Source organism: Halichoeres trimaculatus, unplaced genomic scaffold (assembly GCF_033239565.1).
Source record: "Halichoeres trimaculatus isolate MK-OKI-2021-1 unplaced genomic scaffold, fHalTri1.1 fHalTri1_scaffold_1, whole genome shotgun sequence".
NCBI lineage: Eukaryota > Metazoa > Chordata > Actinopteri > Labriformes > Labridae > Halichoeres > Halichoeres trimaculatus.
The window spans coordinates 20,790,341-20,815,703 of record NW_027437179.1 but is presented as its reverse complement, the minus strand read 5'-3'; the positions used below and the strand labels follow the sequence as shown (position 1 = coordinate 20,815,703).

General features: G+C 39.0%; 1 protein-coding gene across 1 annotated transcript; it reads left to right on the top strand.

Moving 5' to 3' along the window:
• On the top strand, positions 1-25,106 carry vstm2lb (V-set and transmembrane domain containing 2 like b). Its single transcript, XM_074675496.1, has 4 exons — positions 1-289; positions 18,693-18,862; positions 23,426-23,470; positions 23,694-25,106. Exons 1-4 carry the CDS (start codon positions 157-159, stop codon positions 23,946-23,948), a joined length of 603 nt encoding a protein of 200 aa, XP_074531597.1. The 5' UTR covers positions 1-156; the 3' UTR covers positions 23,949-25,106.
• Positions 25,107-25,363: the final 257 nt, after the last annotated feature.

Below are 25,363 nucleotides of genomic sequence, written 5' to 3'. Positions count from 1 at the left end.
TCATCACAATCATCATCACCTCCTCCTGCAGAGTCGCACGGAGCAGCAACGTCTCTCAACAGCTGCAGTTATATGTCTGTGAGAGCCACTCAGAGTCGGAGGAGGGGATATTTTATCGATGCTTTCCACCCATATGTGACTATTTGTTAGAACTCCATGAGGTATTTACTAAAAATGGGAGCCCTCGGCGTAGTAACGTGGATTTTACAGTACGCGGGACTTTACGTTCAACTTAACGCAGCGCTCATCGTGGAACATGGAGAGGTGAATAATCACATCTCTGGAAACGGTGAGTTGTTCTTGCTTCTTTGCTGGAGGAAGCTTGAGGCTCCTGATATTTTTAATCATCACTCATGAAGGGGGAAAAGTGGGTGGGGTTCAGTGAACCCATTTTCGTGACCTGCTGCTGATTTCTCATATCTGTTTGAATCAAGTTTATTACCGTTGATTTAAAGATACATGCAGACTGTTTAAAGTCTCGAAGTTGTGTGTGATAAACTTACTTACACATAACGTTTTGGGATCGGTTCATTCTGAGGGGCATTGTTCTTTGAATAAGTAGTATTAAGCAAGTTGTTGTAGCATATAGCTGAATAAACCACAGACCCGTTTATAACTTGTGAAGAGTTGAGCTCCAAAAGACAATTTTCTGCCTCTTAAAAACTTATGAAAAATCCACTGGAAACAACCATTTGTAGTTAGAGGAGTAAAGTTTTGCAGGGAAAGCTTTTTCAATTAGTTAAAAAAAACACATTTCAACTAAAGTGTTTTAGATTTATTATAATTTTTTTTAACATACTAAATGTTTTATGTTGGAAAAATGCCTTTCTATATAAAAAAAGTGTTTTCTTTTGATCACAGTAATGCAGAAATAGGGTAAAAAAATACGAATAAAAACCTTGTTGTACTGTTGTTTTCTTTTAAAGGACGATAGTGAGGGATGGCTTTGGGATGAGAACTATAAAAATACCTTGTGGTTATTTCTTACAATGTTTAGTGTCTACTATGCTAGTAAAGTAATAGTTCCCGGGCCCGATGTTTTTGGAATGAAAACTTATCCGCAACGCCCAATTGAATTATTTAAAGAACATGCTAGAAATGATGGAGTTTCAGTTTCACTGATAATAAGTAGTTGAAACAGACTCCACTTGTTAAGACAAAATCACCTAAAGCTCCTGCAAGCAAAATCTGTAACCATTTTAGAGGTTTTACTTAAAGAGGTATCACAGGGAGTTCTAAAATTGACACAAACATTAAAAGGGGGTAGGGGGTGTATATTATGTGTGTGTGTTTTCTTTTTTGGCTTTATACTGTACCTCTTTTACTTCTGTAGTCTTTTTGTATACAGCTCAAAACAACCTGTTTTTCTCACAGTGATGTTTTAATAAACCCCAATTTCGACCTCTGTCTGGAATAATTAGTTTAAGCTACTGTCACTTTAAAGCACCCCTCTTCAAAACCCCCCTTCCCTCTGATTGGCCAACACTCAGGAGGCCTTTTGGGGGCAAAGCTATGGGTAAACCATAGTGTTATTTTGCCAATCTTACAAACCACTCAGGAGATCCTCATGCAGACCGATGTAAATCTGCACACATTCAGTATGGATATTCAGCATTATTGCTTTATGTCCATATTTATGAGAAAGCATAACACCCTCTCTTTAAGTTCCTGACAGCAGCTTTAAATATAGCCTCTGATTAAAAAATTAAAGTTATATTGTGTTTTAAAGCCTGTTTTTTTTTTTTTTTTTTTTTTTTTTTTTAACTTGGTCCTAAATGTGTATAAAGTCAACAACTTAAACATATTTGTCCAAATACGTTCATTTCACAAAGAAAGTTCTTTTTGCAGTAAAATTTTGGCTTCTAACAGTGTCAGCCCTTTTGGGGAAAGTTGACATCTTTGACTGTGTGCAACTGAACCTTTCTGCTGCAGCTCCACACATAGATTTCCTGTTATCTAATTAAAGCGTGTGATAACCACTTCATCACTGTGTCTCACCAGTCGTCCCTCGAGTCCTTTCTGCTTAGTGAGTTAGTTTTAGCTCAATGACTATAAATGAATGCACTCTGTGTGTGTGTGTGTGTGTGTGTGTGTGTGTGTGTGTGTGTGTGTGTGTGTGTGTGTGTGTGTGTGTGAGTGAGTGTGTGTTGCAGTTTCAAACAGATTGACTGTCTTGGACAGGTTGAAAAATCAATTAGTAGGATTCCTCCCAAAGGGAATTAATTAGAATTGGCTTTAATCGTTGTGTCTCAGACCGGCTGTAAAGAAGAAGAAATGCCTCTGGGTGTTAAGCCCTAACAAGAATGAAAGCTGCTTTAGAAGAACTGTTTGGGTTTTTTAAATGTAACCCAACAACAAACCTAAAGCCATCTATTCTCACATTTTGTGCCTTTGTGGTTATGTAACTCTCAGGATCTTTATTTCCTCTTCAATCAGGCTCTCTGATAAATTGCCTTGGCAGAGGGGAGCTGAGCCGTCATGTAGAGCAGAGAGGCTCGATGCACTGTTGTGGAGAGTGCTTGTAAGAATCAGCCCTGAATCATTTGTTTCCGACAAGTGCATCTGGCCTTGGCTGGCCCCTGCACCTCTGATTCCACTTCAGCTCAAGGGAATTTGGAGTTGCATTTGTTGCAAAATAACAATTCTATGTGATGAAAACAACCAGGTTGCCTTTGTCAGGGCTTTGTCTTTGCTGTCAGCCTTCTGTTCTTTCTGCATGTGTGTCCCTGCCTGAGATTTTGTTCTCAAAGACAACAAAGTGAGGATGATGCCACTCATGGTCTCAGCACGGATTCCACACCCTTCATTTTAGGTGGAGGACATGAAGATGTTAGTGCTCTCTTTGGCAGCGTTCATCCTGTTATCCATAGTGAGTGTAGCGCTCTCACAGCGAGGGGGCGTGTATCGATTCATTAGGCCTCTGAAGTGTCTGAGATCTTCTGCCAGGCCTCTGCTTGGTGTCCTCTTAATGAGGACGGCCAGCCCTAAAAGTTTGCATTGGCTTTCAATTTAATGGAGCTCTGACTGTGTCTGTGCATGTGTGTGTGCACACGCTTGTGTGTGTGTGTGTGTGTGTGTGTGTGTGTGTGTGTGTGTGTGTGTGTGTGTGTGTGTGTGTGTGTGTGTGTGTGTGTGTGTGTGTGTGTGTGTGAGAAAGAGGGGAAACAGATTGTACAGTCATGCTGTCACCACAGTGCGGGTGCCGGCAGAGCCTTGGTAGGAGAAAGGAAGAGAGAAAAAGGACAGTTAAACAACGCTCACCTGGAAACAGAGGAGATTAATAAGTACATTTGAACCTGTTTCAGACCTTTTCAAACAGACTTCACGCTCTGTATGAAAATACTACACTTGTCATGACCTGGCTTAAAATAAGTTATTCCCTAAGACTCTGACAACTCTCTAAACATCTTAATTGAAATGTATCAAGTTTATGTCAGCTGAGTTAAGAAAAAGAAAACTGTCAAAGACAGAGCCAAATGGTTATCCTTTCCTTTCTGCCTGGTTGTCAGTTTGAACATCAACAACGGCAGCTTAACTATCTTTTTTCAGCCTGTAGTTTTCTCCAAGAATGGATTACTTGTGTTTCTGTTAAATGCAAGGTGTCATTTTCAGTTAGTATTTTGTTTTCCAGCAAGATGTTTAACTAAAACAACAGATGGGAAACAAACAGGCTCATTTTAGTTAAATTTGGTAAACCAAACTCTAGTGTTTACACCACCATTGAAACACCAAAGAGGAGAATATGGCACTCACAGAGTTAATTTTGTCCAAGACCCAAAAGACGAGGCAGCTGGAATCATGGACTCAACTCAGAGGAAACTGTTCAGGTGCATCATAGTTAGTGCTTAGTGGTTATCTTAAACTAGTGTCAGATCTTTATCTGTATTTTGCTTCAATTTAATGCCAAAAACCTAGTACACTTCACTGCTTTTTTTATTGGGTAGAAGAAATTCCCATCAGACAAAGTCTTGTTTGCGTTTGTTGTTGTTGTTGTTGTTGTTGTTTTAAATAAAAAGTTCTTTAAAAAAAAAAAAAAAAAAGTACATTAAATTTGAAAAATAAAGTTTCAAATCAGAATTTTGTCACAAAATTGTGCAAACAAGCTGACATGCAAACTTCAAGTCACTGATCAAGTATTCTTCAGTACGATATATTCTACATACTCTCTTTGCGGCTCCATGAAACACTTGATGAAGCCAACCCATAGTGCATACAGCTGGTATTGAGAGAGAGCTGCTAACCGTCATCACGCAGTTGCTGCAGTTGCCTGCCTCTGTCTCATATAAGTCCATGATTCTACACCTGTAGAAGCACATTGTCAGCTCTCTGGTTAAAAACAATACAAAAAAAGGAAAACCTTTAATTAAATCAACTTAAGTAATATTTTGTAAAACAGTTGGAAAAAAACACGATCACTTTTTTTGTCAAAGCACATCCTGTATTTGGAGAATCCTGATTGAAAATCCTAACTCCTAGCTAGGGGTGGGCGATAAGGGCAAATAAATTTATCTTGATTTTTTACAAGTTTTGTGATAATAATTTTTTTTTTCAGAACAAAAGTTCCTGTTCATTTTTAAAGTTCTTCAAATATCTCCGTAAAACATTGCCCAACAATATTCTATGGCAACTTAACAATGACAGTGTTTCTATACCGCTTGTCCTGTTCAGGGTCACGGGTGGCTGGAGCCTATCTCAGCTGTCATTGGGCGAGAGGCGGGGTACACCCTGGACTGGTCGCCAGTCGATCGCAGGGCTAACAGTAATACTCAATTTCACATTGTTACAGCAACATTTTGGATAATATCATATGTGACATATGACACCCACCCCTACCACTAACCCTCATTTGACTTAAACAAAAGTATGATACGTCTTCTCTTGACTACATTACAGTTTTTTTTTTACATGTTTTGTTGTACTGCATACAAGAGGAACCTTTATTTCTTCACTTTGCAGTCTTGATGCACCATGTGTAACAGCTCAGCCACTGATGCATTCAGGTGTCCCATCTCATAAAACCACACACACCATCATTTAAAAGGTTCTCAAGGGCAAAATACTGTGACAGAAAATAATGTTGTCTTTCATCTCAGAGGAGTCCGGATAGAGTACACCATGCTTTCTTGTAAATTGCTCTGAGGGCCTGGTTGTGTTAACAACAACATGTGCTACTTCATGTTGCCTTACACTTGGAGGAAACGCAGAAGAAGCCCCCGAGTCTCTGCTCCCAGGAGGTAATGAAAAATTCACTCTGCAGGCTCTGTGTATTGCTGGTAACAGGCAGACAGCTGCTCGCTTGATTACCAGCTTCGTTCTTGTTTCATTATTTTCCTTTCCACCTTGAATGGAGGCTGAAGGTCTCTCAGCAAGCCCTTATTTCCCTGAGGAGAATCCTTACTGTGGCCTCCATGCTCATCAAAAACAAACATTATTAACTTTTGGAAAATTTCAAGACTAGTTGATTTAATTATCATTATTATTTTGTGTGTGTGTGTGTGTGTGTGTGTGTGTGTGTGTGTGTGTGTGTGTGTGTGTGTGTGTGTGTGTTTTGGTTGATCCTCTAGCAATAGCTTTACCGGAGTGGCACTGTGGCACAGAGTGGAGAGTGGATTTTGCTTATAACATTTCACTAATTTTTTTACAGCAAATTTAAAATAGACTTTCTAAGTTATAGAAACAATCTTAATTCTGTTCTTACTTTTATTGCTCTTGGGTAAACAAGCAGTTCCTACAAGGTACAATGTTTAGTATTTTGTATCTTTTAAGAAGAAAATTGATAGAAATTGAGTAAAATATTAGTTGATTTATGTGTTAAACACCTAAATATAGCAAATATTGATTTTATAAAAAGAAGTTGGTCTCTTTCCCCAGAGGTCATTACTCTGTTTAGAGTGGACAACTAAATGAAATTCATTTTTTTGTTAATTCACACATGGACACCCAAAAGAAACTAGTTGGGAAAGGGAAGAAAGGAAGTGATGGTTTTTGTAGACAAAATAATTGTCACTGACAGACACTTGGGATGGTCTAAATGCAGATTAAAGCTTTTTAAAAACAAGATAAATAGCAGCAATAGATAAGTTTGTTGCAGGGGCTCCTTGTTGTTTTATCTGTCGTTCCCTTAGGGCTTCCCTCATTATTAAAGTCATTCATCAAGTTAGGGGAAAACCTTTTCCTTCCAGGGATTCTGTGTACAGGCTGTTTACATTCACTGAGGTACAAGTTACATTTAGCAGGATTTCTGTGTCTTTAAATTCACTACATTTGAGCCAATAAATCATTTCGTCCCCTTAGTGCCCTGTGGCTGTGACTCTAAAGGAGGTATTGGGTTAATGACTCTGAATTTACCAGCAGTCCCTTAAGGAGCAACTTTCATTTTAGAAATGTTTGAACTTAATCTTGAAGGGGATTTTCTACAATTATTGCAACTACCTGGACTTCATTTAAAAAGGCCTCAGTTTTTGTGTTCCCACTCTAGGGCTGCAATAAACAGCTATTTTCATGGTCTTTGAATCATCACTTATAGAAACTATTATTCAACTAACCTGATTTTAAACTACATAAAATTGTTGGTTTCTATTTACCAATCAGCTTTTCAGAAAGAGTAAAAAGGCGCCTCAAATAACCCAGTGACTTTTTGTATTAGTCTGTGACTGATTAAGTTTTTGGTTTTAGTCCATTATGTTTATCCCCTATATCTCACACTCATTTTTACATGACTGTCAGATTTTTGCACAAAAATTCAAACTTCTGTTTGTGCTGAAATACTTAACCTTATATGAAGTCTTCCATTTGTTGTTCTCTTTCGATTATCAGTAGACTAACATCAGTAAACAGAGTTCGGCAAACACATAAACAGGTAAAAAAAATATGCAAAATCAAATGGAAGAATACTACAAATGAAAAAAAAAAATCTTTTCCCCCCTGAGTCGACAACTTGAACCAAACTAAATCTGTATAAATTTACTGATCAAAGCAGTTTTCTTGGCATTCACATGTGGTAAAACGATAAAATAACAAGAAACAAAAGTCGGATCCTGTTGAGGCTTGACAGAAAAACAGAAGTCTGCAGAGGTGGTAACAAGCTCGCCCTGCATGCTTTTCTCTGTCACACTCAAACACATGGACAAGAGCAGCAATAGGTGGCAGCGTTGCTTTGTGTCCATGCTAATAAGGCCTCTGTAATTTAGTCATCTTCAGCCCGAACTGTCTCCATAGCATGGAGGAAGAGAGACGGGAGGATGAATTGACCTTGCTCTGGTTCTCAGCCTAGATTTATGCCTTCCATTCTGCCATACACCTGGGCAAAATGTTTATGAGAAGTCTGTTTAAGGTTTGAGAAGTCCAGGAGTATTTGTCCATAGTTTGCTTTTGCTACGCTGCATCTCCTTAGATTGTTCTCTGCCCTTTTCATTTTTAATGAGTCTTGGTTGGGTAGCATGCTGCTGCCTCTGCATCCTCCTGGCCTCGTTTCTATCATTGCTCTCTAAGCAACATAAAAGGCCATGGAGGATCATTTTAAAAATGTATGGATTGTAGTTGCATCACCAGACAAGTGTCCCCTGCCTCTGCTGGAAGACAGTACTGCCTTCATGAAAATCCATACTTAAAAAACAAACCCTTTCTGTGTCGGCTTTATAGAGTTATTAATAAGAGCCAGTGTGCTTAACAGTTCCCAGGAAGTTCATTTTTTCCCAAGAAGCACATTTTCACTCTCTTCTCTGCCACCTCAGCTGTGAAATTTTTCAAGTGGAGTTAGCTTTTGTGTTGATCGAGCATTCTACCAAGGTTAGGGGATTGATTTCTGGTGAAGCTGCTGTGATTAAAGAAACAGTTGGATGTCTGCTAAGCAGGCATGTCAGGCCCCAATTTTAGCACAGCGCTCACCGGAAGGCAGTCTGTTTGTCAACAAGTCGTGTTTCACAGGCAGGTTGAAGGGAGCACCTGCATAGCTAAGTGAGAGGCAGTTTGACAACTGTGAGATCGATAATGCCCAAAGGAAAAGGAGGAGGAGGAGGAAGAGGAAGGACAAGAGAGGCAGGAAAGTGCAATGTTTGTTTGGGCACAGCATGATTTGGTTGTAATGATTTGGAACATGGGCATGAATGGAGAGCTAACAATAGCAAGAACTTTCTTGGAGTCTTGGCCGAATAAATTGTTCCTTATTCCTGGCGTTTAATTCAAAAACAAAAACAGTGGGATCTTTTCTTCTTTTTGTTGTTAGACTTGTTATCAAGAATTTGGGCTCTCAAGAGGCTTTGGTAGACATGCAGCCCGTTAGAAAATCCTGAAAAGTTGATCAAGTTGCTGAGATCGGGGGTTAGGGTTGATCAATTGAAAGGCCACCCAGGGGACCAGCATTGTGTACTGTATAAAGCAGATAGTAGCTCGATGGCTTTATTTTAAAGGTTTGCATGTTCTTCCTGTGTGTGCACAGCTTCTCTCCAGGTAATCTAGCTTCCCCCCATAGTCCAAAAACATGCTCATGAGGGAAGGTGGTCTCACTGAATTGCCTGTTGGTGTAAGTGTGTGCAGTAATGGTTTTCACTACATTGATAGACGGGCAGACTGTCCAGGTTGAGCACAGCCTCTTGCCAAGTGACAGGCTCCAGCCTCCCTGCAAGCCCAAAAAAGCAAAGCGGTAAGGTGATGGATGGGATTACATGTTTATTTAAGCTAACGTGACTGAGGAGCTTTGCTCAGGCCAAATTATTTAAATGGTAAATAAATAGTTACATAATGATGTTCAGGGCTGCAGTTCCCCTATTAGAAGTGTATGCTTGTTAGGGTCCTTGCCCAGAGTGAGAGAACCCTCTACTAGCAAAGCTAGAAGAGGTCCTCACCTGGAGGGCGAGGACACTGTTGTTCCTGCTTCTGTTTTATTCTTCTGTCCGCCATGAAAACCCTAATTTCACTCACTAAACGTGCTCAAAACCTAACAAATTGACACGCACCTGGCAAAAAATTCTATAAAATACAAAAAAAATCCCATTATTTCCTTTCTAGCACCATGCAGGCAAACTAAATGGCTCCAGTAGCCAGTAGGAATGTCGTAGACGGATCAAACTAACATCAAAATGTCCGTCTCATAGAGACTCTAAAACCTTATGCTGACACCCCTGACCTATCTCAAACAGGAAGCTGGCTATTTACTTTTCAAACTAACATTTTGCCACATTTTTGCCCCTTTTTTAAAAAATTATGTCCTCCAACACCATACATGGTATCGGCTTCAAACATGCTCCGATGACAGAGTGGACCCTGCTATACAAAAGCTGTTCAGGATTTTGTTGTTTTGGAAACAGTTTTTCGAATGACAAGCCCTCAAAGTCAGTGAACCCAAAACAAGCCCTCTCAGCTCCCCCATTAAAAATGAACGGGAGCGGATGATCCAACTCTATACAAGCTGCAGTATTTTACCTTGTACACAAAAACGTAAAAGTCGCACAGCTTCAAAATGAAATGGATGGATTCCGGACAAAATTTACAACAAAAGTATAATCTGTTTAGAGACCTTTGCTGAAAATTGTGGCAACTATTAGCAGTTGTTTCGCTAATGTGTGAATGTCATGTATGAGCAGGTAGCAGTTCGGTGGTGATGTCACAGGGATCGCCGACAGCGCAAGAACACGTCCATCGCTGTTTACAGCTCTATTTCATATTTAACATATGAATAAGTCTACCTGAAGAGTATCCTATAGACTTCATCTTGAAGAGCTTTGTTTCTAAAACATGATATTACACACACCATGTCATTCAGTCTCTTACATTAAGGCTGGTTTAAATACAACTGGTCATGTCAGAGAAAGAGCATTTCTAAAAGTCTTGTGTCTAATATGTCTTTGTTACAGAACAATCACTAAATCCTCAGGCAGATTGTATGTCTTTACTGGACTAACTCAGAAATAAATAATAAAAACCAACCTCTTTTGCAGAAGCAGAGATAACTGTAGGTAATGCCAAGGAGTTATTCAATAAATGTATTCATTCTTTGTTTTTAATCCACAGATCTTTATCAATGCCCAATGAGACCCACAAACGTTTGAGATAAAAATCTTTTATTTTTTGTAAAAATGAAATACAACACTCATTTGGCATTGTAATTTCATAGAATTATAAATTATGATTCAATATTTCTGTCTTAACAGGGTCCTCTGCCGTTTTGTTGACTGTTTCAAAAGCTCTGATTTCTTGCGAGAGAGTTAAATCTTTTAACCAGATCACTGGAAATGCTCTTTTCTGCCTGTGGTATCATTCTCCACCAACACTGTTAAACGCAGCATGTGTAAGACATGCAATGAAAACACACTGGAGTGCCATTAGGCATCGTCAACTTTTAGCATTAGTTCCTCATCCACACAGCAACATTTACACACATACTGTACGCTGACAACAAGCCACAGGGCACCACACACACTGACACACACAGTCTCCCAAGATGCTGTGCACCTGCCAAAGCCAGTGGGCACAGCTTCAGGGGATGTATGGGGAGCTTTCCTGAGAGCTGGAAGTGTCTCTTTATACCAGACAGCAGAGAGGCAACAGACGCAGACAGCCAGCTCAGCAAGTGAGGAGAAATGAGGAGAGGAAGTGAATTAAAGCAGGAGTGCAGGTGAGGGAACAGGAAAAATGAGCTAGATGGAGCCACCAATAGGTAGAAAAGTAAGAATGAAAAGGTAGAGAAAAAAGGAAGAAAGAAAAGTAAAAATGTAATGTGTTTTCAACAACAACAAGAAGTGAGATTAGTGGGACATGTTATTGATCCTCAGAGTGAGAAAAAGGAGCTGCGAGAGGATTTAAACAAGAGGAAGACAGAGGGGGAAATTGAGAAATATCCTGTGTTTTCAGAGCTGGGTCTTATTGGCCAGCTGGGGAAATGGGAAAGTGCAGGAATTACCTTGCAGCTTTAAGCCTGTCCTCTGCACTCCTGAGTGTATTTGAGGACTCTCAGCGCAGCTCTCTCCTTGACTTGACTTTGACTTACTATGCTGTGATATCAAATGGCTGAAAAGAAACAGGTTTTCCTTTGTGCTCTGCTGAAGTTATAGTCATAGTTGTTACTTTTGTTAGTTGTAGATCTTTGTTTTAAACTTTATTTGTACATATATCAAGAGATTATTTTAAGAGAGTAGTTGTACAGATACATCTTGGCTTGTTGCCAGGAAAGCATTGTTTTAAGTAAAATTTATTTCACTTCTGCCATAAGTTGCCTTGACAATACATGGGTAATTATCTTGTCTGTATACTGTACGTGGACCAATTTGAGCTCAGTAAGGATAAGCACAGTCTCGACCTTCAGAGAGTGGAGATGCAAACAGTTCATCTCCTCAATCAGATGCAAAACATGAGCAAACTGCACAGAGCCCCAGAGATTTATGGTCATGTTATGTTAGTGCTGGGACAGCGCAACTCAGTAAATGAAGGTGATGTGGAAGTGCTGAAAACTGCAGTTTCCATAGTGTATCCTTGAGGCTGGCTCTGGAGGAACCATAAACTATGCACACATCAATTCAAAAATAATGTTAACAGGCTGTTACAAACACTACTTCTGTCTGAAATACTCATTGTCCTTACAGCACACATTTTACAGGGGAGATTTTCTAGAACTGTAGTTGTTACTGAGGAAGCTCCTCCTTAACTCAGCTCCACACAAGCCCAAACAAAGTTAGGTTGAGTTCAAACTTTCTAATATGGCACCTGTTGACACTAGGCTTCAAAACGTCACAGAAACAGAAGGATGATGTAATAATGTTACTGTGACATTACTGCATTGAGGCTGTTTCCATTGTACAGACTATGGCCTAAACATCATCAGTGAAACCGGCTTGAATACTGGAAATAAGTTTTAAAGACTTGTGAGATTAACTAAAAAGAAGGCTGATCTGAAAGGAGATTTTTATTCATTTATTTATTTTTAATCACAGATAAGTACTGGTAGTACTTGTAGTGTCAAATTTAACATGTTTTATCCACTAGAGGGCACTGGTGAGAACAAAAATTTTTTTTAATTTTTTTTTATTACAATCCAACATATTATTTACAGTATATTGGAAATAATCATGATAATAATAATATATATGTTATGGTAATGCACTCAAATTAGGGAAATCTAAATCTTGAATGTTGTGGTTTGAGAGCACTTTTTTAACACTTGTCTGAGAGCAGATTGATATGGTGTTTAAAGCATTTCTTATACTTTTGCGCCTGTATGTTTGGTTTCCACCTAGAAAAATATAATTGTTACTTTTGCTACACCCCAACACATGGAAATAGGTGTGCTGTTTGAGTTACTGGTGATTAATCACAGTTCATCTAAAAATAAAAAAAAATCACTCATTGATGAACTAATCATCATTTAATAACTCAACCTTCCTTCGTTATGTAGTAGGGACTTGTAAGCTGAGCATTTTTTTGATACTATGTCCATATTATCCCATTTTGTGCTGACACTCCCAATCACTAATCACTCCTTCCTGTATCCCTCTCTGTGCCAAAACATCTTTATGTCTGTTCAAAGTGACAGATGCTACAGTCCGTCTCTGCCACTGGCTGTTCATACTGTAGCTTCAGGACAAAAAAAACAACTGCTAGCCCCTGCATCAAATACTGAGAGAAAGTCAGTATGAAGATTGAAAAGCCCTCTCTTCTTGTTGGGTTCATGTATTTTTAATGCACAGTGACGTTTTTATGCTATTTCAGGCTTCTGCTGTGGCACCATATGTTCAAAGCCCATTATTACAAGACACACCGATAAATTTAGTCATACCCTCTGACGCTCTTCATCGGGTGTCTGGAAGGAAGAAGGCAGCCTTGAAATATGAGATATGGACCTGTATGAGAGAAAATAGAAGAAAAAAATAATGTGACGGCGAAAAGGGAACTTTGCTTTAAAACAATCATTACAAGGTTATCAGATGCTTCTTAAAAAAGAACAATCAAATAAAATCTCTTTGTTTTGTTAAAGGTTTCGCATAAAAAAGTATCAGTTTTTCTTTTTAAGTTGAACATGCTCCTTTCCAGTTAAAAAAAAAGAGGAATTAGGGGCAGTCAGAGACAGTTTTGTCACCTCATTATGATTTGTTTTATTTTGAGTAAAGATAACTTAGCATAAAAGACAGAACTGACCTCCAAGACCTGAAACTGTAGATTTTTCTCATAAAGCTGCTCCTGTGAGCTGTTTTTCTAAATATCAACTCGCTGATTACAGTGTAGTTTAATACCTGGCTTCTCTTAATTAATCATTCTCATCAGAGCCTTTTTTTAGAGGAGTTATTTTTGAATTATGTGGATGTTTCAGCTTTTCCTCCCGTCATCCTGATTAACCCATCATTGGAAATTACATGAATCATCAAGTGAGAGTTACAGTCGGTAATGACGTCAAAAGACCAACCAACACAATTAGAAACTGGGCCACTGGGAATAAAGAAAGGACAATAATAAAAAAAGATAATTTATTTAGGTTTATTGGTTAACAAATCTGACTAACTACCTGCATGTTTTTCACTTCAGGAGTCTTGTGGCAACAATGAAATGAGGAAAAACATATCAAACATTTTCTATTTGCATGGTTCTATAAAAAAAAAGGAACCCCTATTTTTAGTGTGTCCTAACTCCCACTTCAGGAACCACTGTTTTAGATAACAAAAGAGGAAATTAACCAAGAAATTAAAAACACAAGACATTCCACGGGGCTGCACAGTGGTGCAACGGTTAGCACTGCAGCCTCACAGCAAGAAGGTTCTGCACCCGGTTCTTTCTGGCTTTCTCCCACTGTCCAAAAACATGCTCACCAGGTTAATTGAACACTCTAGATTGTCCGTAGGTGTGAGTGTGTGTGTGAATGGTTGTCTGCCTGTCTGTGTCAGCCCTGTGATTGACTGACTGGTGACCAGTCCAGGGTGTACCCCACCTCTCGCCCAATGACAGCTGGGATAGGCTCCAGCCACCCGTGACCCTGAACAGGATAAGCGGTTTAGAAAATAAATGAATGAAGTCATTCCATGATTAAATCCTTAAAGTGCCGCCTCACTGAACTTGATCAATTTAATTATAACAGATTTTTCAGTTTTACATACCACCACCATTTTACATCTGCAACTTGTGTTAGATATCAGGGCCTTTTTTTTTTAAAGTTAAGCTTGAGCAGATACAGGTTGTAGGAATACACCTTGTGACAATGTAAGGTTTTGTTTGTAACATTGTTCCAAAAAGTGTAAATATTTAGTGTAGTAAGCTGCACCTGAACATACGTTAGATACCCAGACAGTTTTCTTTCATAATGCACCAGCTTCTTTCTCTTTTATTTCCCAAATGTAAGACTGAAACTGCTTACTAGTGAGGTGTGTTGGTGCTCCAGATCATCATTAAGAGAGCAGCCATAAGTTCACAAGTCACCTGATGTCTGTATTTTACAGGTTTGAAGGTTCAAATCATCCTTTTTTTTTTTTTTTTTTGTATCAGCACAGGCTGAAAAAAAACGGTAGTAGTGAAGTTCAGCAGACTAAAGCCTCTAAAATATTAGAGGTGTCAATCTGTGTATTCAAGCACTCAACTTACATGACTTTACAACAGAGTGTTAATGCTAGAGATAAAATAAAAAAAATAAAAAAAGAAATACCCCCATCTTCAAGTCTTAAATGGTACAGTCCTGAGTTTATTCCCTGGGTGCGTCTCAAAGTGATAACTTGATGCCTCCTCTCTCCTCTCTCCCCTGCTGCACTGGAACTACTTTCTGAGTTGCCATTTTGAAGGCTGTCCCAAAGAGATAACTGTGGTCAGAGGAGAGAGGAGGGAGAAGACTGATCTTAGGAGCTATGATCGAGGAAACAAGAGAGCAGGCTTTGCAGAATTCTTTTCACTGACAGACACGCCCCTATATTGAATATCACCCACTGATTGGACACTGCAGCAGCTCTGACTTCTCTACATGAAACTTCACCAACACAACAGAGTTGAATGAAAGAGGAAAGACAGAGATGAAAACCGTCACTGATGATAGTTCAGAAACAGGTCATGAACTGGGATTCAAAAATGTTTGTTGTGAGTTTAAAGCACAAAATACTGAACACAACCATTATCAAATCAGTATAACAGAGGATTAAAACTGAAAACTGGAATCTAATAAATAATATCTTCCTGAAACACAATAAGCTGGGTTACATTAATAAGTTTGAGAGTTCACGATCAGATGCGCTCTAGATAAAGGCTAAATAGCTGATAAATAATCTAAAAATATTACTGGTGCGCTTCTGAACGGCACACAGTATACACAGAGAGCAAGTTTTTTTCATGGTAATGTGTCAAACAGGTTAAAGGAACGGACAAATCACCGTTACTGTTAATGTTTTATCAGAGTTATTACAGTGCACATGTGCAGACACACAAACAGCTGTTAGAGCTGACTGACAGACGATCCAGAGGTGATCAGCTGATGCCGTCATCACTGAAACACGTCGCTTCATGTGACGCTCCGAAGGAGGGGATGTCCCATTGCTCTAAAAACGAATCTCCTCCATTCCTCTCTCCTCTCTTCATTTCCTTGCGTCTCTCTCATGCATCTCTGGTGGGAGGGACTAAGATGCAAGTGAACGACGCAAGTAGAGGAAGGAAGGATGGAACTTTGGAGCTTTGAGTTGCACCCCCTGGTGGAGCAAGATGCATTCATGGGCATGTGTTGAAATGAGAATCAACCCTTATGTATGATGATAACCTTTAAGAAAGCAATTAGAAGAACTGTTTAAACACTACATACTGTAGCTGTATGAGTCTTTCTACATACTTTTTGTTCTGTGCGATGGTTAAATCCAATACTAGATATGGTATAAAACAAATAAATCTCTGTCTCACCTGTTATTTTCACTCTCAGGAGAATTAGCATGACAGATGAGGGCAGGACAAAAGGCTGAAGTGATAGAGTACTCTTCAAGTGGTTTGAGTGTTTTGTTTTTCCCTCTAATACAGCCTGCACACACAAGACCTCTGTGTTGCCATGACGAAGTGCATGTTTATCCATTCAACACCTTACATAAAGTGTGGAAAATATTCAGAGCTTTAAACCATGGTGTGGGAGGACACTTGTTTTTTTTCTCTCACAAGAAGAATGACTTTAAATGTTCCAGATTTTAAACGAATGACTCAGTACGCTGTCAGGGATGTACAGTTAATACTTTCATTCAGTGATGGTCCTCGTAACACACTCACCTCAGCTTACCTCTACTGTTTACCTTCTTTTCTATTTTTCCCTCTTATTTCTCCTTCTCCACCCGTCTTTGCCCCAGTATGGCTTCATCTTCACAGCACGCAGTCTGCTGACAAATGAGGCCCCTGTCTGGCTGCAAGCAGTGGTGCAGCAAGGGCATAACTCTCGAAGGCTCATTCAGTCAAATGACACAAAAGGTCTCTCCACTGCACCTTTATTCTGGGAGTATGTATTTACATCTTCTGCTTCATAACTGAATCACCGTTATACAAGGAAGAGTGGATGTCAATTAAAGATACGGTAACTGACGTGCCCACTCAGTGCCTTTGAGAGCTTCTTTTAGAGTTTCAAACACTTTTTGTCTCAAATCATGAACACATAATGTGACTGAAACTGCATTTTTTTTCTTTCAGATTTCTTTTAGTAGATGAGTTTCAAAAAGAATAATGGGCCTTAACTGTGGACTATTCAGCTGCATTTTTATGAAACTGACTCTGAGGGATTTTTCCTGCCAGACTTCCCAAAGCTGTGGCTTCACTATCATAAAAGGGACTGGTGGTAAATGACCTGTTACATTTGGCTAGATTTGAGTAAAGTTGGCATTATATAAAAAGCAGAGGAAGGATTTCAGTTGCTTCAATATAGACCATCAGGTGAAATAACCTAAAGTTGACTGATCATCGATATCATATTTAAGATAGAATCTTTAAATGAAAAAAAAAAAAAAAAAAAGAGGAACGAAGGTCATTGTCCACATCCTGGCTGCTGGAGTTATTCTGTCTTTATATCAAGAAAGGCTTGAAAAAAATCCTGTTGAGCACTTCTGAATTATTTAATAAATATGCTCACGTATATGATCAGAGCAGTCAATGAGGCGATGAAGAGGTGTAGGGGTGGAATGAGTGATATGTCGAGGAAGTGTGTGGGTGTGAAACCAAGCTTCAATGCTCTGGGGTATTGTAAATTAAATCAATGCTCATCTCATTATTTTACTTCTACAGCACTGTATATTCACGAATATAACCTACACAACATAATACTCATTATAACAAGATTACACTTCTGGAGACGTAGCCTTATGTAGAAGTTTGCTGTGACTAGACGAACAGAGTACAGTTGGCAAGAAAGCAGAAATGTAATGTTTTATTTAATGCAATTCTTGGCTCAAACTGTGTTAAATCTGTTCTTTCCACTCCAGGACACAATAGTTCATTTATCTCTGACTGCATTTAAAATATGAAATATATGTCATTTAAAACTTGAGCTTTCAGTTCAAGGATTTGGATAAAGAGCAACTAGGACTCTTAAAATCCTTTTCTGAAGTTGTCCAGTAAAAGTTTCTGTTTAAATATTGTTTTTTGTTTGTTTGTTTTTTAGTTTCTTTTCTTTCTTCTTCTTTTTCTTCTTTTTTTTTTAATTGGTTTCATTTCAGCACAGTTACCTAAAGAGAGTATTAGTTTTAGAATTTGGTCTACAGCAGGGGTCACCAACCTTTTTGAAACCGAGGGCTACCTCACGGGAAATGAGTGGCACGAAGGGCCACTTGTATGATAAAAAATCTCTGCACAGATCACTTTTTAATGGCATTAATAATAGTAGAAGTGGTAATACTACGTGAAGAGACTGCTCACAGGTCAGTGTTAATTATTTCATAACAATAATTAATCATTTACAGACTACTATTCTATACTATTACTAAGGAGCTCCATTGTGACCAGTGCTTTTTTTGGAACATGCCTCGTGGGCACCTTAAGTGGTTCTTGCAGGCAAACACATTGGTTACCCCTGGTCTACAGAATGTTAAAGCAAACTGTGTGCATTTTGTCAAAAAAATGCCTTTGAGGTCAGCTGATGATCCAGATCAACATGTAAATGATAACACTGTAAATCTCCTAAATGAAAATGTTTGTCACTCATCCAGGGAGTTTCAGTCATGTACTGTTTAAATAAAACAATTTCGCCATTTAAAGATAATTTTGTTACCAACTGGTGAATGTGAAATAATAATACAATCAGTTTAAATTTGTTTTGATTTCATTTTGGTTAACAAAGTTAGAAAATCTGTAAGTTGCCAAAAGATAACTCATTCTCACATTAGGAAAGAGGGAATGTTAAATTAATGCTTGTCTCAGATCAGTATCGCTATTGGCTGATATCAAAGCCCAGATATTGGTTTGGTATCAGGGCTTAAAAGGTTGTCTTGGTGCTAAATATTTTTCAGGTTTTTCTTTTCTTCCTCTGTTTCTAAAAGCATATCTTAATATTGCTTAAACTGCATTTAGACCAAGCAATTGTTCCATGATACTAAAACTTCACTATATTTTGTTACAGGTTTCACACATTTTTTCTCCTTACTGGAGTAACACAGAGACATTTGAAATAACTTATATTAAAAAACAATATTAAAGATTTTGCATCTTTTCTGGGGTTGTTTTAGTCCTACAGTTTCTCCAGAAGTAAAATCTCTTTTTTTTCCTGTCTCTTTCATATTTAGCTCTCTTTACAGAAGTGCCACACGACATTATGACGCAAAGCGGTGAAGATGTAGAGATGGCGTGTTCATTCCGTGGGGCGGGCTCACCCTCCTACTCTCTGGAGATCCAATGGTGGTACATCAAAGACCACAGCGACCAGCAAAAAAAGACTTCTCAGATCACTAATACAGTAAGCTGCAGAGGAAAACCTGTTTTCTTTCTTGTAGTTTTGGGTTGGTTCTAGGTTTGTGGAAAACTCTGATGAACCAAGGACAGCAAAATGGATTTCAAAGTGCTGATCTCAAAAAATTTAACAATTATCTGGCAACTTTCACATTTTCAGTTTCTGGAGGTAGGAGGTGTTTCAGGATGTTGCAGTCAATGTGCAAACCTTTCTAGTATTTTAAAGAGATAGATAAGGAGGAAACTACTTTCAGGAGATAAATGTCAAATTGAGATTAAAATCTCTCTACAGTAATTGACCCTAGCTTATCAATTGTGTGTGGGAATCAGCGCAGATTTTGGTGTAAAATGACCTTATTACAAAGTTTGTGATTTGTAAATCGTGCGTACCAGGGCCAGTCGTGGCGTATGCCTGATCAGGTATTGATTAATGTGACGGCTGAAAACCCACAGAGTTTACAACATGGAGACGCATTACGGAAAAAAAAGGGGTTTCTCTGTGCTGGAGATTAACACCATAGCAACCGCTGTAGAGAGAAATGATGCTGTGTTGTTTGGCAGCCAGAAAAGTGGCGTTGAAGTTAGTCCGAAAAAACTTGTCTGCAAGGATCACAGGCTGCAGTGATTCAGTAGGGTGGATGTGACAAACTAAACTACAGCAGTTTTAACTCTTAATTAACACATCCTTCCTTTACACCTTGATTAACTAACCCATGATTTCTGATTATTAGAAGCCACAGTATAATTAATTGTTTCACTTCAGGTCCATTGAAGTGGAAAGTGTACCTTTAAAAACATGTTTGAGCTCTGAAAGAAGCTGCAGACTCCAGCTTGGACCTGTCACAGACTGAGGAGGAAGTGTAGCTTTTACCAGCTCTTATTTATCAGTGAACTTCTATTAGTCTGTCTGAAAATGCTTTGCACTGAAATGATTTAATAATTCTCAACCATAGATGATTTTTCCTTGCTGCACTGCGCTCCTCACTGACATGAAACTTGCGTACACAAACTCAGATCTGGCGTGGGATTTGACTACGCCCACGTTTAGATTGATAAATGTCTAATGAGCGTACCCATTTGATAAATGAGGGCCTTTGTGCTTGGGACAGTCAACCAGGGCACTGTGAGAAAATTACACTCAAATTAGAGAGGCTCTCAATGTTATCTCCACACTGATCATGACAGAAGAGGTACTTAAGTCAAGGGTTTGTCCTTGTGCCATGTTGGACATCTTAGAAGAAGTGTTAGATTTAATTGGTGCCACATTCAGTAAGCAGCAAGAGAAATCAGGGTTGACATCTCAGTAGCAACACAGGGTTTGTCCTGTTTCACTGTGACAAGGCAGCAAGTTAAGACTTTTTAAAGGACAGCCTTAAACTTGACAAATGACACCTAGTTCAACCAGTAAAATCTCCAGGGAAGAAAGAGGGATAGAGCTGATCCAGGTGTGACACCAGAGAGAAAGAACTTTCAAATGATGAAGAGATTTTAGTCATAATTACTGGTGTTAATAAGCTAGTGGCACATGTTGAACATAGGATCTCAAAAACAAATTAGTAGTAACTCTAAAGTGATGTCAAACTTGGAACAAAAGAAGATATCTGCATTTCTTGTATTCTGTCTAAATCTTAATGTTAGACTGAGGGCAAGAAAGCCTCATTAAATGGTCTGCCGCTGAATTTTTTTTTTAATAAAACAGTTAGCAGCACATTCATATGTGCAAAGGGCATCTTAGCTAATCAGCTGTGTTGATCGAATCACATCTTGTCTAGCAAGCTTTTGACTATCGGGTGGGGTATGGTTTTTGAAGGAGGCTTGTGAGAAAACCTCAAAACTTCCATGTGTTATGGAGCTACACATCAAGACAATAAGCTAAACTTCAAAACAGTAATGCCATAGCTTTAAGTGTTAAAGTAAGTTTACAGTTGTTGCAGTTGAGGTGGAAACAGAGAGCCAAAAGTAACCAGTCCAATATTTATTCAAAATTAGTTTGAAGGCTGTTTACACCACAACGGTTGGTGAAACGCAAAAGTTTTGCTGTGTTTCAGCCTCGCGTTTACACGGAAACAACGTTTCAGTTGGCCTAAAACGCACATTTTTAAAAATGGCCTCCAGAGTGCGATTTTTCTGAAACGCTGTCAACATTGTTGCCGTGTAAACAGTAAGCCGGTGTTGTGCCAAAAAGTTGATTTTTGCCAGAAACTGATTTCCGGTCCATGGGAGCGCACATAGCCGCTATACTTCAAAAGCACAGCTTCTGTGGCTCTGTGGCAGGCTTTGTCAGGCTCAAACAACGACTTTGTTTATGATCATAAAGTCAAATCTTGCAAATGTCACTCTGTGTTATATTATGTTATTTTGTGGTTAAATATCCTTTAATGTACAATACTAGAGGCATAAATTAGTTTTTGGCAAGCAATAAATACTATTTTTTATAATGTAATGTCCCTTTACTAGCTCCGCTAGAAAGTGCCCTCTGCTCAGACCGAGGACCCAAATAAACATTGTTAGATGATCATAAACAAACTCGATCTTTGAGCCCAACCAAGCCTGCCGCAGACTGCTGTGCACGCTCCCATGGACCAGAAATCAGTTTCTGGCAAAAATCAACTTTTGGCACAACACCGGCGTTTTCAGTGGAAACGCGGACGCCACACTCCGCCTTGCGCGAGCGCAGACAACAGGACAACAGTACAGTTGTGACGATCATCAGGAACTACTGTGTTGTGCTTGTGCTGCTCAATCTGCTGTATCAGCAGACTGTCTTTCAACAAAATCTGCATCTGTTGCTCCACTTTTAACTTAATATTCCCCGTTACACCAGATGACCGGCTCAACTCTATTTGGGTGGAGAGCTTCTGGACAAGACAGTTATAGCACCACCTACAGGCCTGGCATGCTTACTACAGCGTTTTCAGCCCATCAGCGTTTCCGTGTAAACGCTGATTTCTGTCACTGCGTTTTAGCATTTTCAGATGAAATGTTATTGTGTAAACTGGGCCTAAGTGTTGGTAGGGGAAAAGGCCCTGTGAGGACTTTTTAAGTGAATTGAAATGGTCTTACTTCTATGTTTCCTGTTCATAATCCACAACTTGAAATTAGATTATTCATCACAACCATTCATTTCTAAATGTTAATAGTATCCTTGTTTAACATGACCATGGGTTGAACACCCCTTGTTGTTTCCGTTTTAAATAGCAGCGCTACATAACTGTACAGAAAAACATTACCTTGTCCCTCTGCAATCTGACGAAATTTGTCCTAAACAAAGAAATGTAGTGTTAAAAAGAAGATCTGATTTCTCCATTCACTGGCTTCAAAACAAATGCAGGTCTTGGAAAGCAGATAGTCCTCACAGCCCCTTCAAGCAGAGAAGATAAATATATGTTCGACAGATGACAAGACGTATGAAGTGTTAAAACAGTAAGCTGCCACTAAAGACTAAGCTGCTGAAATTGCGTAAAGTAGGTTGGATGTAATTCAGATAGGATTGTTCAAAAGCAAGCTCAAAGGCTAAAATAGCAGTTCAAATAGTGCCAGAAAGTAATGCATGAGTAAATCATTTGTGGGGTGTATCATCCAAAAGTAATAAACAGTCATAGTTATGTGCTATAAATTGGTATGGAGCAAAGTTTATACACTGTTTTTTCAAAAATAACTATTACTAGACCCTCAGGCTTTCTCCGAACAGCTGTCTGAATGACTGACATATTTCGTGTGAGTAAATAAACACTCGATCTCTGTTTATTTATTATTTTAAAGTTTTGTGTTGCCGTGATGCTAACGGTTCGAGCACAAACACAGTCTGACATACAGAATTCCATGTTGGAGCCTCTTCCTCATGCATGATACGTGCTTTAATCCTACCCAGCAAACCATATTTTCCTGCCTCAAGGCCAAACCCTTTATATCTGTTGTGTAGAATTGCAAAGTCCATTTTCAGTTTTACTTTCATTTCTTGACTGAAATGCTCAAACCGGACGTAAAGCTCACTATATATCAGGCATGAGGAAATGCAATATCAGCCAGGCAGAAACCCTCTGGCACAGCAACCAAGGGATAATTGCTGATTAGCATTTGCTAGCTGTGGAGGAACAGGTTGACTCTCTCCTATCATGGGGAAACTCGGCTCCCCTGTTGTGCCTCTAGACATTATAATTGGCACTGAGAAAGAAATAGATTTTCAAAATCTCTGTCTGCAGCATGCATAATTCATACCTATGCCCAACAGAATACCTTTTTCGCCTCAGCATGCACATTCACACACTGGCTGGGCTTCTCTGAGCCTTTGTACTGTGGATTGTAGGTTCATACACTCCTAACATGCACATTAAGCACACATACACTCTAAGTAACATAAAGTTCAAACAAAAGAGACTGTGAGGATGATAAATGGGCTGTGGACACTTAATTGTATTATGAAAAGAGCTTAAGATATCCAACATGTTCATTGTCATGTATTTGCTGTTGCAAGTCTGTGAAAGCAGTTATTTTTAGCCGAGATGTTTTTAGAAAACTGCAGCCTTGATCAGCCTTCTGTTGCTAATGTGTCATCCATATTTCTGTGCAGGTTGTACCCCTCGAGGAAACATCCAAAGATGCCACCAAAATTAGTGTAAGTTTGATCATGCACCAGCTGTCAATTGAGAGTATCAAAGAAAAATACAACTTTTCTTCTACCATCTGAAAGAAATGCAGGCTACTGCCAGAGAGTTTTATAATGGAAAGATATTATTCTCCCTCTTGACAACAAAAATGTTGGGAAGAATCATAGCTCAAAAGGATACAGTCTACCTTATGAGTTTGAAAAATAAAACTCCAACTTATGCCTCCATTAGGTTGTAAAAGTAGCTGGCAGCAACATCTCCCACAAGCTTCGTCTCTCCAGCGTCAAGCCATCGGACGAGGGCATCTACGAGTGCCGTGTCATTGATTTCAGTGGAGTCAAGGCCCAGCACCACCGTGTTCGTGCTTACCTCCAGGTGGAACCTGAGAGGAAACAGAGGAATCCCCAACACCAAGCAGAAGGCAGGGATCTGAAGAGGAGTTCAGCCAGCAGCACCACTGACTGTAACGACAGCTGTGTGCTTTAAAGAGAAAGAGGACAGTCTGCCCCGTGTTACGGTCTGCATGTTCATCTCACACATACACACACACACACACACACACACACACACACACACACACACACACACACACACACACACACACACACACACACTAACACACTAACACACACAGCATCAATGAGCCAGATATGACACACTTTGTGTTTGTTTGTCTACCTGTAATAGTGCCATTTGGATGCCAGCGCTGTTGAATGCCAAAAAGGGAACAATTCTTTGACAGTACATATGAATGTGTTCTTTTTGTTGCTTTGTTGATTGTCTCTGTGCTTTCGATGACTGCATTAAGTCAGGTTAATGTAACAGGCAGACTATAATGACTCTTATAGTTTCTAAGCATTGATTATTTCCTTACAAAGTTTTACAGGAGGGGGGTCAACTTGTTTCAGGAGGAAACTGCAAAATGAAAGTTTTTTGAGTGAACAGTTTTCTTTGCAATGTGCCAGTCCTTACACAAACATAAGCCAAAAGCTGTAGTATGGCAATGTAAATGCTTTTTAAGGAATACAAAATTAATCTAGTTTTTTTCTCTTTTCAAAGTGCATTGATACCATTGTGTAAAACACATTTAAATAACATGTTTAACTTTCTATAAAACAACTGGAATGTTTGTCAAATATAATTATAAAGCTTCATCACATCACATTTAGAAATATATTCTTGTGTACATTCTAACTTGGAAACACAGACTTTTACCATTATCTGTAAAGAAAGTTTTATTCTGTGCTACTTCACCAAATTATTTGAGGCAGAGTTATGGTATGTTTATCTTTTAAAATGTCTGACACCAATTAACTAACCACATTGCAACTTTGTCATCTTCATGTTTCTGGAGTTTGTCATTTAAAATGTTTCTCCTTGGGTTTTTTTTTAGTTGCTGTTGTTTAATAACTTTGCCGATAAATGCATTTATTTAAAAAAAGACTTGTCCTTTTATTTCTCTGTGGCTCCAGCTGCTGTAAAACACAAACATAGCTTTCGGCACCAGCTTTCCAGCCAAGTTATTGTAGGGGTTGCAGTTTCTATTTGTGGCCAGGAGAGGGCAGCACTTCCAACTAACCATTTGAAATAAATCAGGCCTGTATGGCTCTGATAACATTTACAGCATTTCATAATCATCACAAGAAGCTGATGATTTTTTTTTTTAAGGGGGACAAGCAGCACACATTTTACAGCACTGCAGTTCGATTTCATCTTAGTGCAATTTACAGAGTATTCAAACATGCAACCTACAGTTGTGCCTGGCCCAGGTGATAGTTTGAAATGAACACCTTATGCTGTCACAAAGCCCATGTACATATGGTGGAGTGTGGTGGAGACAGGCTTTTGATTTGTCTATATTTAACTACAGCAGAAGGTATGGGTTGTTGGTTATCAAATTA

Excerpts from the sequence above, each read along its gene's own strand:
- vstm2lb (XM_074675496.1), top strand. The coding sequence starts at position 157 with ATGAGGTATTTACTAAAAATGGGAGCCCTCGGCGTAGTAACGTGGATT. Across the intron at positions 290-18,692 it reads TAATCACATCTCTGGAAACG|CTCTCTTTACAGAAGTGCCA; the intron begins GTGAGTTGTTCT and ends TTTCATATTTAG. Across the intron at positions 18,863-23,425 it reads CTTCTCAGATCACTAATACA|GTTGTACCCCTCGAGGAAAC; the intron begins GTAAGCTGCAGA and ends ATTTCTGTGCAG.